The sequence below is a fragment of the Leuresthes tenuis genome, unplaced genomic scaffold (genome assembly GCF_036924035.1).
Source record: "Leuresthes tenuis unplaced genomic scaffold, fLeuTen1.0.hap1 SCAF_7, whole genome shotgun sequence".
NCBI lineage: Eukaryota > Metazoa > Chordata > Actinopteri > Atheriniformes > Atherinopsidae > Leuresthes > Leuresthes tenuis.
This window is the reverse complement of record NW_027325361.1, coordinates 18978500-18992693: the sequence shown is the minus strand read 5'-3', so window position 1 is coordinate 18992693 and position 14194 is coordinate 18978500. Positions and strand designations below refer to the sequence as shown.

Below are 14194 nucleotides of genomic sequence, written 5' to 3'. Positions count from 1 at the left end.
TGCATGTGTGAGTGTGAAAGCAGGCTCAAAAAAGGCTATAGCAGAGGATATAACGTGTGTGTGTGTGTGTGCCTGTGCTCGTGTGAGTGTGTGTCTATGTGTGTGTACACACTCTCCTTGCCTGTTCTCAGTTCAGCAGAACCTCATTAATTCAGCAGGAATGGAAATCATTTCTGCATGGAGTGCACAGGAGACAGAAAGAGATGGAGAGGAAGAGGCATGGAAGGGTGGCTAAGAAGGGGGGGGGCACAATGAATACTCAGATTTCTTCATTTTTACTGGATATAATTTGATTTCAAAAAATAATTTCTAAACGTACTGCTCAACACAACCATTGTACAATATTAAGAACATAATTCTTAGCATAATATTATCTAATCACAATTACACTACTGTGTGATTTAGTCATTTGGTTGACTACTCTTGGTAAACAACACATACAGTATGTCTCAACTCAGCCTGGATTTATTCAAACCTAAATCTCGTAAGATTTACACAGCAAGTTCTTAAAAAAAAACACAAGACAAACAACCAAATATAGCAAATGTTCAGGTGCACACATTAATAAAAAGGTAATCTTTCTCATGTAGTAGTAGAAGATCAGAGCAGAGCCTCCCTTCCTCGTCTCTCCATCCTGCACCAGACAATATGGAGCAGACAGTAATCTGGCCATGCACTGAAGAGATTACAGCATCCAACAGAACAGTTCAGCACAGAAGAGAGCAGCTCGGTTCAGCACAGCACGGAGAAGAGCTGCTTTTCTCATACTAAGATCAACACTCTGGTGATGGTCCCAAACAACTCAAAGCAGCGTTCTACAGCACATCCGAGCACACTGAAGTGACCCAACTGAAATCAGACTCCTTACTCTCACACTCGCAGAACGATGGCTGCTCGCACACACTCCACAGCAGGCTGACCTTTTCCAGAGGCAGCAGAGTAGTGCAGCGTAGTGGATCTCTATTTCAAATGTCACTTTTTACGCTGAAGAGCTGATGTGGTCAAATCAAACTGAGCAGACAGGACACATAAAGGGAATATCTCATGTACGTGTTGTTACCCGCTCAGACAATTGCTATTTCTTTGTTTTTACATGTGCACTATGTGTCTATGAACTATCTGCAGCTTAAAACAGTGCAAACATCCAGTCAACAATGAAGCAGATGTGCTGGCCTATTTATCCACAGAACTTAATCATGAGATATAAATAAATGATCTGAGGGTTTTCGTCCAGACAGTGGCGTCGAGGTTAGAAGTTCACACACTGCAATTGTTACAGAGTATGAGTATGAGTAAGTGGATTTTTGGATTTGTCAGCCTTCTCAGAAGTATTAACCCGAAACAGCAGCAGGGGAAGCCTGCATCAAATTGTCAAATACAAACAAAGATGCACACATAAGAATCTTTACTGTGCAAATGATAAACTCAAAGCAGCTCCAACTGTGGTCAAATAAGAAGCATGGACGTCTGTCAGGAAAGAGACAGCACGGACACAAGCTCACTGTTCATATATTGAGATTTTACCGTCTTTGTGCAGTAATTATATAACACAGTCTAAATAAACACAAACAGCAACTCATTTCCATTGTTATATCATTTTTTTTAATGAACTGCGTTCATGAATGAGCAGCTGCTTGACAAACCTGTTTAAACCTGTGAACACAGATCAGTGAGGTCACTACAGGCTTTAGGACCTAAAGGTGGCTGCTCATTGGCTTTCTAAATATGTGGAGGTCTAGATTACTAACAGACACAACATTTCGTTACAAAAGTATTAACTGAAAGCAGATCATCAGTTATGCTGGTGTGAGGTGGAAGAGGTTCATTAAGGTTCAACTTCAGTCGAAGAAGCAATTTTTCAGTTATGAAGTGTTTAAAGACTTGCCAAAAAATTAAAAATGTATAATCTTTCACATAGTTCCAGCAAAATGTATATATTAGAAAATAATTCAGATATTTTTATTATCCATCTGTTATGAGGTGGCTTGAAGGGACAATAAGTGGCAGATAATTATTAGATACATCGCTCAGAAGTAAATCTAAAAATCAAACTTTCAACCTGTACTCACTCCACAGAGATGCAGCTTAAAATAGCAGTGTCCCAAGAGTAATGTTATTTCAACGGCTTAAGTTGTTTGTGAAAGCTGCTTTCTTCTTCTTCTGAGGATGAAGAAGAGAGAAAGTTCAAACGGAAAAAGTTGCAGGGTGGATAACAAAGGAGGATGGGAACAGGACAAACTGAGGAAGAGCCAGAGCCTCGAGCTCAAATGAAGGAAGATGACTTAACCCATAAGAATAAACAGACAAATGAAAAAGAAGCATGTGCTTACTTAAAACTGTAATTTGAACGGCAATGAATGAAACAGAAGCAATCAAACTGTGCAGATGACTTCTCTCTACACATGTACCTGTTGTTCTCCATCAATGGCATTTGTTGCCCCCGAGGTGATCGTAAGTATAAGACAATTATAAGTAAGAAAATATCCAGGATACAAATTTAGAAGGCAAGTGGAAAGTGCAGCTGAGACACTTCACCAACAAGCTTTTCGTGTAATCGTAAAAGAGGTCTGTGAAAGAGCATGCAAAGCCTTTAAATCTCACACACATGTTGAGCTCTGCACATCTAAAAAACTCTTGACTCTCTCTGACTAAACTGATAAAAAGAAAACCACAAGCTGAAACCTACACATAATCACGGAACCAAGTTCGTGATTAGAGGTTCATAATACATCTCCTGAACGCCTACCTATACGAAACAACAGCGCATGTAGAGTGTTACTATCTCGCAATTTCTGCCTCCTGAACACTGACAACCAACCCAGCCTACTTTCTGTCACAGGACAAATCTCAATCTCCCACGTAGAATCAATTTTTGATTTTTGAAATTAGTAGAAGACCTTCGAGACATTAGCAGCAGATTGTTTAAGTGCTGATAAGATGCGACCCTTGCACACTGGACAAAAAAGGTCAGCCAACATCCACTGAAATGCAACTGTGGTCTTTAATGAGGGAATGTATGATTGACTCAACTCAGAGGACTAAGCAGCAATGGAAAGTTGAAACAGAAAATCTTTGCCCCATTTCTGCCACAATGTTAACAGTAGACCTGTTGCCTTTGTTTGCAACCTCTGCAAGACTTTGTCATCTCCACCATAAGCAGCCCCTCGATCTTTGTTCAGTCACTCACACACCAATTAAGGTGTAAAAATGCTGCTTGACTCCATGACTCCAAACAGGTGGCCACCACAGATCAGACCGACTCCAAGTACATCTCCCAAAACCTCTTTCACGACTCATGATTCCCTACTTGGACCCACTGTTGGTCAGTACTTCTTATCTCTGACCGAGACGACCCCACAAACCTTGAAGTTTCTAGCTAAAAACAAGTGTTTCTTTACTGTCTGACGCTGTATATTCCAACCATTAACAAGTGCCATTGCCATGAAATAATCTAGTTAGTAGCTTAATTAGGAAGCTATCATACATTTGTGGCACATTAAAGTATAAACACAACTGTATAATTTCCTTGAACCCTAGAGGTATATATTAGCTAACTAAGAGTAGCTATAAAAATCTGGAGAAGAGAATTAGTAAAACAAGGAGGAATAAACATGTGTAAAAGTGTAAAGCTTGGGGAGAAAAATTAATGGAAGTGATGAGATGATAAAGTTGTTGTGGCTTTGAAGACATCAAAAAAAGCAAACAAGGGTGCTGGCTACTGCTGACTTTAGCTGACAGGTACTGACAGGGAGGGAGGAACAGAAGGTGTGGTAATGAAAGCAGGAGGGATGAGGTTATCATGGTGAATAGAGGGGAGAGCTGAATGAACCAGGTGTGGCAGCAGTCACAGAGGTAATCAGTGGACCAATGGGGAGTCATTCTATTCAGAGCGAACAGGCTGCCAAAGTACCTGAAATAAAAATAATCATTACACTGCATTAAAGTCACTGTCTGTAAATATACCCTGGGCAGCAGTAAAGCATGCTCAAGGTGGCCCGTGCACCTAAACGCACACACATCTGAAGATCTAAATACACACACACGCAAACAAAGTTAATGCAAATACTTCTGAGAACCTGATCTCTGGTGTGAAAATCAGCACGACTCCTTCCCCTGCTGATTCCGTGCCTTAGTCCCATCGTTAAAAAGAGAGACAAGCTTTTAGCTGAAACAAACTGTTCTCCAAATATAACTCAAACAGCTCAAAGCATGTTCATTATCCTCTTCTATAAGTTATAAGTGTTATTTTAGAAACAGAAACCCCAACAGAGGCTTGAACTGGATCTCTCTCACACATTCATTCAGCCTCTCAGCATTGGTGTCTTTGGAAAATGAGGATTAAGTCTGCATTTAAAGAGAATTTAAATTGCAAATAAGGCTTTGTAATTGTTTTAGTCTTTAATCCTAGCAGTGAGGGCCTCACTGTGATGCAAAGTTAAGACGGACGAACATCTCAGGCATTCATCTGAGAAAGGTCTGTGTTTGTGATACAGCAAGACCGATAAGAGGGGACTCCAACCGGCATCGCGCACACATGCACCGCGCACACACACACACACACACACACACACACACACACATCGACACGTACATATACATGCATGCAGGAACACAAGCAAATACACTCCTTCACAGGCGCTCAAACCAATAGGCTGAGGGTGGCCAGTTTATTTTGGTTGTGTGTTTGGGTGCCCAGCTGGTACTTGAGACTGGTGGACTGGCAGCGCAGTGGCAGACTGCAGACACACACATACAGACACATGCTGTGTGCCAGGAACGCACAGTGCCAGGCTGCAACGGCTGCTGGCTTCAAGCCCGCCCACTGCTACAAAGAGAGGCAGAGGGTAAGGAGAAAGGCCAGGACTGTGTGTGAGGGATGGAGGAAGAAAGTGAGAGTGGACAAAGACATGATTAAAAAAAAAGGAAAAAGGGAAAGAGTGTCTTTTAGATTAAATAATTGTTCTGATGTTTAATAGGATGACACTCAAACCCTGACGTGCCAAGGAGAAAACAAGACTGGGTTGAAGGACAAAGTGAGGGTTGAGTTATTTCTTTGTAACTTCTGAGAAAAGATCAAATTTGCAATAATCACTCAGGTTTACTGATTTCTTAAGTCATCTAAATTTACTGCGCAGCACTTGAGCTCAGCTTTGGTTATCTAAAATTTCCCCCGCATCCAACTTGACACGCATGGAAATGTTTTTTTTTTGGTTTTAATTACAACCGTCAAAAGCACCTACTGTGTTCAGATGTGGCAGCAGCCCAGAAGAAAACTTCTTGGGTTTATACAAACCCTGTTGACATCGCCGCAAGATACTATACAGAACTTCTGGAACCTAGAAAATCCCAGCCGTCCTGCCACAGCAACCCAGAGTGGGATTTTCATGCAGGTTAGGAAAAACCCTTTATTTTATTTCCTCACACACTTTTTTTTCATTTTGGATTTATTTAGTGAAAAATCTCTGAACAGAGACTAAAACTGCCCAAAAATGACAAAAATCAATATCATGATTGTTTAGCACAATTACTCACTGTTACTTCCTCTGACTCCTTCAAGTCAAAATGTGTCCAAACAGCTGCGTGCCTCTCAGCTGTTTTGCCGACCAAAGGCGCTCTTTCCATAATTTTGGTTGAACTAAGCTTAACATCGCATGCTCTGTGAATAGGTTTTTTTTTTTATATAATTGTGAGAAAATCTTAATCTTAAATATTGAGTCTCATTTTATCCTTAATCTTACAGCCTCATAAGAGTCGTCACACACTCGACGTCCCAGCCCAGTTGCACAGTTCGCCAAATGCACTTACTGACCTGTACAAGAGCAAGCAGTCAAGCTTGAGTTAAAAGAAAAATCAAAATTTTTTGCATCATATATCATCTGCAGGCTGGGCTGGTTTAATTTAGGAAATTGACATAAAAAGAACGGGATGGCTTCTCAACTCTGAAGAGTTAACCTACAGGAGTTTATGTTTGAAGATAGATTTCACTCCCTGGGACCTGCCAGACAATCCCTGTAACTATCATCACTGTTTTAGACTTAATGAGGAATGGCAGTAATGGAGTGCTCTGAGCTTTTCTCTGGGAGGAGAGAGTAGGGAGCTCCAGAGCTGCAAAACACAGGCAGAGTCAAATCGATTCACCAAAAGGAAATTTACTTAGTGGAGCTGTAAAAACCCTCACCACGTTACGCCAGGCTGGTCTGCCCCTCTTCTCAGCGGCTTAGGATACAAAGTTATAAAAACATAAAGGACAACACAAAGGAAAGTTCAGCAGAAGCATCATAATTGCAGTAATTTACACAGTTTTGTGCTGGACAGTGTGTTTTTACACAATGGATAAATGGATAAGTGGATGTGGTTTGGGAGTAACCACTGTCAGGGAACTTCAAAGATTATGAGAGAGACAGAGAGTGTCTGTCTGCGTGTGTGTGTGTGTGTGTGTGTGTGTGTGTGTGAATGACTGAACGCAGTCTGGAGAAGCAGGCTTGGCAAGAGAAGCATCACAGACACCCGCGGCATGGAAGGTCGCCCTACAACTTCTAACCCCCTGACAAATTGCTCACTTCAGCTCTCCACAGTAATGCAGTTATAGTTGGCAAACAAGTGATGAATGTTGCTTTTTTTAATTACTGAAGCATAATTTATTTTCTGAAAATGACTAAACCGAAGCCGAATTGGCAGAACTCACCCTAGCTTCATGGGGAAAGATAAACAAATGCCCCAAGGAGTTTTCACTATTTCCCAGAATGTTGTATTCATTTAAAGCATCCGTTTAAATTTTATGGATGATGATGTTGCAACTAAGAGGGTATTCATGGGTAACTGGGTTAGGAAAATTAAATGGAACCGAGTTGGAAATCTGCATGAGAAGAGTGAAAGTGAATGCTGCGGGGCTTGGCTTTTACAATAACTTTGCTCAGGCGGATTGATGACATTTACGCTGCTCTGGCTAGCAGAAAGCAGTGCAATGCTAGCACCAAAAGCCAGACAAACTAGGAAAAATGCAGACTTCAAACAGAGTCCCCAGTGCCTTCAGACACCACTTTCTTCCTACACACTGATACATCTTCTTCCCTCCTTCTACAGCTCCCTCTTGTCCTCCTCCTCGCCCTCTCTTCTACCCTCTGCCGCATGTCTTCCTGTCTCTGTCCCTGAATTGTTGTCTCCATGTTTCCACCTGCGCTTCTGTCTCTGCAGAACAGAGATCCAGGAGCTCGTCCTTACAGAGTCGAGATCAAATGCGAAGCCCCAGCTCAGTTTAAGCTTGCCCAGAATGAACCTGCAAGGAAGGGAATCATAAACAATATTTGATCCTCCGCTTCTGTCACTTACAGACCTCCAGCCGCACACACACACCCACACGCACACACACACAGCTTGAGGGCAGCACTTTTAGGCTTTGTTGCCTCTCTCAGATAGAAGAAGGTATACATAGACAGAGGAGCCAACTGGCCTTTTTCATTTAGACTGTAACAACGGCAAACAACGGCACACAAAGGCAGTGTCCTTTTGCTCAGCACCCGTCTGCCTGCAGCCGGCACTCCATGCAACAACTGGTATTAAAAGACGAAGCAGGCATGAACGGAGGAGGTGGTGGCAGTGGCACAGAGGTAGACAGACAGACAGAGGCAGACAGGATAGGAGACACAATGCTGTGGCATGCTGTTTGTGTGTAAGCTATATTTAAACTGAAAACAGCCAGGAGAATGTGCACGAAGAAGATATCACTGTGCCAACGTGGTGGACATTCGCTCCTACTGCATCCCTCCATCCATACATACTCTGCCTATATTATGGATGTTATTATTATTCCTGTATGTCGTCATGTCGCCCCCGCTTCTCTCCTTCCCCCGAGCAAGGAAGCAGGCACCGCTGGCACCCAGCCAGATTACCCAATCAATCTCCTCTGAGAAGGAGGGAGGGTGGAAGGAGCGAGGGGGAGGAATAAGAAAGAGAGCGTGGAACAGAGAGGAGGGGAAAGAAAGAGCAGCAGGAGGGGGTTGGAGAATGGTGAGGGTGGTGAGGGTGGTGGGGGTGTTGGCGGTGAAAAAGACCTGAGAGGAACTGAAGCAGGCAAGATGGTGCAGGATGAGTAAATTTTGTCTCGAGGAAAAAAAATGACAGGGATAAAGGCCGCTTTAAAAGAGATGCGTGGATTCAAAATTAGGAAAATTGAGCACCTGGTACAGGCACACAGTGACTCACAGTGATGAAAACACAGCATATCACATACACAGAGTCCACACAAAGGCTCGGCCATCAACGGTTGTTTACAGAGTGCAGCTCCTCCCCTTGTACCACCTGTTACTGCGGTCGAACTGAACAAATGTTTAACCCTCTCAAAGAATCCCCCAGCAACAGCCAACATTGTATCTCCATCTATCTACAGTCTGCACACTGCATGCTGGGAACACATCAGATCAGGGCTCTTGTTTTCCTCATCTTATTTATTGGATTAATCGATTTAGAGCTGAAACATTTAGCTTCCCAATCAATAGCTCAACAGAAAATGCTTTTTATTTTTCATGCAACCATGCCAAACCTTTATTTGAGCATCTGACGTGTGACTGAATTTGATCTATATGATACTATTAATAATTTAATCCCTGAGGTTTCAAACGAATGTCAAATGAAGACATTTATGCAATCTTCAAACTTACTTGAAATAGTTGCATATCTGTTTATCATTTATTTTAGTCCAGATTGCTTGTTTTACTGGAAAAGAAAAAAATAATCAAAACCCTAAATTTATTCAAAGATACTGGAGTCTGAGTGATTTAAAAGGGAAAGCCACTGAAAATCTGAGTAGCTAAAATTAAACTTAGCGTTAGGTTTTCGATGTATGACGTTTCTAAATGTTCTTGTGACCATTTCTGGCGACCACTGCCATGGCAGTCTTCATCGGTTAGCCAAGAGCTGAGTGGAGGCAGTGAAGCACTGCAATGTGAATGACGCACTTGTGGCACTAAATCTGTGCCTCTCCGCAGGCGCTGAACCCGAGCTGGCATGATTCGCAGATGTTTGGGGTCGTGACCTCTGGCTGGGGCAAAGCAAAATGTCTGCAGAAACAAGGCAGAGTGTATCGCTTCCTGAAAGACTGTTTGTCTGTGATTGCAAGAGTGTGTCACAGAAGGAGAAAATAAGACTCTGCCGGCTCTTAAAGAGAATAACCATGAACGAGTGTGCGCGCCTGCACGCTCGTCCTTAAGTAGGCTTTCTCCATCTCAAAGCTCGGGCGTTTTAATCACTCATATTGCCTTACTAAAGATGTGCCGTGTTCTTATAATCAAACGTATTCCCTCAGCAAAGTGCTCTTTTGAGGAACATCCAAAATCCAGCAGAAAAAAAAGAACAATAAGATGTGCGGAGCGCTTTTAAGAAATAAACATGATTAAAAGGCAAAGTGAAGAGGCAGGACAGAAATGAAACTTCAACAATTAAAATAAGAGACTTTGGGATCTTTATGATACAGTATCATCTCCCTTACTGCGAGCGTGTATGTACATTTGCATAAAAGTGTGGGTGTGTGATATAGACATAAGCGTTGCTACATGTGGGAGTGTTTATTTGCGAGCTTGAGTGTCTATGATAGCAGATTCACCATTCAAGGGTGAAGCCAACCAGCTACCCAGCTAGTCTGAGGCCTCCAGTTCTGGAAGCGCAGCCAGGGCTCCAATCCCACCACATTCCCCTGGATTAGCTGTCAACCAGTCCCCGGATCTGAGGATTAGCACATTATATTCCATTATCTTCCCCAAACTGGAGAGTCCACAATGTCGGTGGGCTAGTAGGACAGGGCTGAGTAAGAGGTGCCTTCAAAGTGAGCCAAACTGAGACGAGCCAATCCAAATCTGTAACCAAGACTCTATTCTGGCTCAATGTTGCCTGGCAACCAAATTAGTTCCAGGAAACAAATAAGCAACCTGTATTTTCATATATCAATTACATTGCACGGCATTGATCCACACAACACTAACAGCATGGCTGCCAGAGAAACTAATGTAATAAAATTATAATAAAAATAAAAACATAAATAAAAACAATCCAATCCTGGGTTATCTTGCACACATTCTTCTTTCACTCTTTTCCCACTGAGCAACACAAAGAGTGGAGCGTGTGCGACTCCTGGGAGCCGTGTTGTTTTTCACTCTGTGATCCGGGCGCACTCAGGGGAGCAAAGGAGCCATTATCAGCAAGGGGCCGTGATAGAGACTCGATCAGGCCGTCGGTCTGCGGGGACCAGAAAGCCAGAGTTAATCAGAGACAGACAGACCCCTCATCACCCCGGGGATTCACACGCTTCGACCCTGACACTCTCTCTGTCTCTCTGTCACACAAATGCACATGCACGGAAACACTCACAAAAGCTCAAGCACTCACTCACACCTTCCCTTGCATTTTACCGCTGTCAGAGCCACACCCTCAACTATCAATTTGGACTATGATTGACATCTAAAGTCAGCAGCAGACCAAAGCAAAGAAAGTTCAACTCACAGTACCCTGAGATTATGAAACAGCATAACCGAAAGGATACCAAACCCCCCCCCCCCCCCCAGATCAACTCTTGCTATAAAGCCAAACACTATTCAGGGACGTAATTCTTTTTTTTTATGGAAAAAATAGCACATTTTCAAATTAAAGTCAATATATTGGTCAAAATTTATATTATGAAGATATGCAATTAAACAAAATATTTGCATGAGCTGAATTTGTGAAACCACAAAATCCCAAATATTTCTCTGTGTAAACATCATAAGGCTTCATTTGACCAACTTTATTACTACATTAGGGGGATGTTAGAAATCTTGCAGTTTCTCTGATGCGACACAAACAAATCAGCCCTCTCAGTTCAATAGCTGATGCACTCTGACCCTCTGAACCCTAACCCTACCACAGTCACTCATCCTCTTCAGTATATCAAGTCCTAAACTTCAGTTTGAGTCATTTTGTCAACTGAGCCAATTACAGAGCTGCAGTGGTAACTGTGACTCTGGCTGATTTATACACGCAAAGACTGAAACACGTGTAAAGGCTCCCTAAACGGCAGCAGGATTTGAAGCCAGAGGTTTGGCTATATATTGACCAGCGCTGTCAAACAGCAGCCATTAAAGAGCTGACATGCAGGTATCCAGCTGGCTTACCTCTGGAGAAAGGTGTAGGAAATTATATGGCATTTAGATTAATTAGACACAGTTGTCAGATTTAATTAACTACTAAGTTTAATTAACCATGTAATTAATCTTATGGTGGTCCAACACATGCACACACACAGAGACGGGCGTGGAGACACACACATCAACTAGTAGCCCGCACAGACACGAACAGTACATGCGCAACAAATGCAATCTGTTCGGCTGACAAGCGCTCACACTTTTGCCGTCAAACCTCACAAGAGAGTTCAACTCAACGGGTGAGCGACTACAAGCTAAAACAGCCTGGATGAAATGAGTGTGGTAAGAATAGCACAGCTAATCCAGTTCAGGTTTAACTTCTGCTCAGGTGGAACGATAATCTCGCGGCGAAAGCAGTTTTGTCCAGTCAACATCCGCACAACCACATAATCCTTTATCAAATATATACCAGCCAACAGAGTGCAAACATTTATCACAGAGTTGACAGGCTGACATAGAAGACATCATAGGTAAAGAATAGATCCACGAATCCTGTCAGAACAGTCGTTTGCAGCTCTTCAAGAAATGTGTGTGTTCAATAGGCTACTGATTGACTGGTCTAACTCTTTAGAAGATGAGAGGGTCAAAGGGGCCCAGTGATCCTGACCTTTCATCGCAGAGTCCATCCCCTGTAGCCACAACAAGAGCAGCCTTGTGGCTCTGAATGTGCCCCTTCTGTATACGTGTTGTGTGTGAATGTGTGTGTTAATGTGCTTGTGTGATCGGCCAGCTGCTTTGTATGATTTGACCTTTACTGAAGCCACGAGCGGACCAATAAGTAGCCAGGCAGTCGTCCGACCTTTCACCTCTGGGAAAAGAGAGTCGCTGTGACCAGAGGGGTCAGCGTTTCAGTGTGGCTAGCAGCTGAGCTACGGCGTTATGCAGCTGTGACAGATGTGAGAGAAATGATATCTGATCAAGGCAGAGAATGTGAGATGTTGTAGAATGCCACAAGGGCTCTCTATGAGACATTAAAAATTCAAAGATGGGGGTCGTCTAAGGGCTTTCCCATGAAATATATAAGTGGTGTTCATAGGGTCTGCATTTCTAAAAGCAGGCTATTTCAAACGCCTGACACGCAGTCTGTCCCATCCAAAACAGAGGCTGCAGCAGGCAGACCAGACACACAACATCAAGAAACACAGACATGTCAAAACAAGAACCAGCAGCAATATGTCAGGCATAATAGTCCATCCTTTCTGATCCACACTGTGCATGTGATTGTGTGTTCACAGGCATGTGTAAATTCTGGAAGTGTTTATGCGTGTGTCCTGCAAGAGGATTGGTTAAGTTCGCTCACATAGTCATGGAAAGCCTTGGCCTCGCTGGAATGTTCGCATGTCTCCCTCCGGTCCGGGGCAGCGCAGTACAGATCCCAGAATACACTGTGCACACAGGACAAGACAGCGACAGCAGTTAGACACTTTACTCTGTCATACAAACACACACATCATGTTCTTAGTGTTTGTGACTCTCTCGCAGATATAATTGCAAATCCCAGATAAAGACAAGTTTGTGTAAAAAGCTTCAAAAGGTTAAAGTGAACACATAGAAATAAAACAAACGCACTCAGTGACATTTGTTAAGTAGAGCAGAGATTTTGCAAACACCGTCTTCAAATATGTTCAATTACCAACAAAAAATGCATTTTGTTTGCTCTCTTTTATGTTTAGGTGTCCAACGTTTCAAACATAAACCAAGAACTTGTCAATGTCAGTATTATTCAGAAGCTCTAACAACAGCGGTATGTAATGTAAGAGCAGGGAAAGACTTTTTCCAAAGTAAAATTGTGTTCATGTAGGTTTTGTTGGAACCAAAACATAAATTCGATCTCCTGATTCAATGTCCTGAATGGACAAACAATGTCTGGTAATACTGTCTTGTATTGAAAGGACGATATTATGATTCGAAAGAATCTGATCAAAGAGTAAGAGTGGCCGACGTGGCCAAAATATGCTCTTTTGGGTAATCACCATCCACAATCTGCATCACAACTTTTGGGCTTAGACTCCCGTGACAGATATATACAGAAGCTCATACGTGAAGTGATGATCCGCATCTCTCTGACGTGTCTTTGTGATGATGGTCAGCTCGCCACTATTCCTCAAAATAAGAATCACCCTAATTATGTCACAACCAAACTCATTTGTGTTCAGTTCAAGTTGAATGGGAAAATTTGGTCAACACTTTGATTAATTTCATTCTATGATCTGGAAGATCATCCATGAAATAAGATCAACAGATCATCCACTCCCGTCTACTTTGCTTGTCTTGACAGTTTGAAAAACTCAAAGCCGTGGGCACATTTCAATCAGCTTGCAAAAAGTTTTTAGGTTTGTAAGAACAGGAACCCTCTACCCTGAGAGCTACAGCGAGAGTTCCCTTTGGCAACCACACAAACGTACAGCCAGCTCCGTGGAGCTTTAGCTGTGAAGGACTTCTCTGCATGCTCCTCGCAGCACGTCCTGGCGACCTGCAGGTTACTGACCAATCAACTCTGATTATGTTACTTACTGCCCAATCAGCCATACTCATATAATTTAACTAGAGCGGTCCCACTCCTCCAGGGCAACAGGGGCCACCAGGTCCCACTCCAAATGGGCCCTTAATTACTCCACTGAAATTAAGTCCTTGCTAAGCCAGTCCACATAAAGCAGTGCTCCTTCCTCGAGGTATTGATCTTATGGACAGTGTGTTAAAAGGAGGAAATTCTTGCTGTCATTTAAAGGTGCAAATAAACTGTTGCATTAATCATTTGACACTTGATGAAAGAGAGAAAATATTAGCAGTCATTCAGCAGCCCTTATTTTCATTGTACAAGATGCTTGATTTTTGTGGTTCATTGTTATCTTATTATAAAACACAGCTAATTACTGATATCCGCATTCCTTTTCACGTCCTTTGATTATTGTTATTTGAGGGCATCAAGGAAACAGAAGTGCAACAATAGGTGTCCTAAAAATAAAAAGAACAATCAACATTAAATTCCAACCCTGCAGCACATCGAACAAAACTTCTCAAAGCAT

General features: G+C 42.5%; 2 protein-coding genes across 3 annotated transcripts in view; one reads left to right on the top strand and one right to left on the bottom strand.

The window, feature by feature from the left end:
• Positions 1-14194, top strand: part of edem3 (ER degradation enhancer, mannosidase alpha-like 3) — a 461179-nt gene that overhangs the window by 259107 nt on the left and 187878 nt on the right. The window lies entirely within an intron of this gene.
• ssbp4 (single stranded DNA binding protein 4) overlaps positions 1-14194 on the bottom strand; it is an 86056-nt gene that overhangs the window by 49988 nt on the left and 21874 nt on the right. For both annotated transcript variants that reach the window (XM_072389703.1, XM_072389702.1), the window contains exon 4: positions 12469-12553. In XM_072389703.1, the coding sequence (XP_072245804.1) occupies positions 12469-12553 (85 nt within the window). The remainder of the gene's footprint in view (positions 1-12468; positions 12554-14194) is intronic.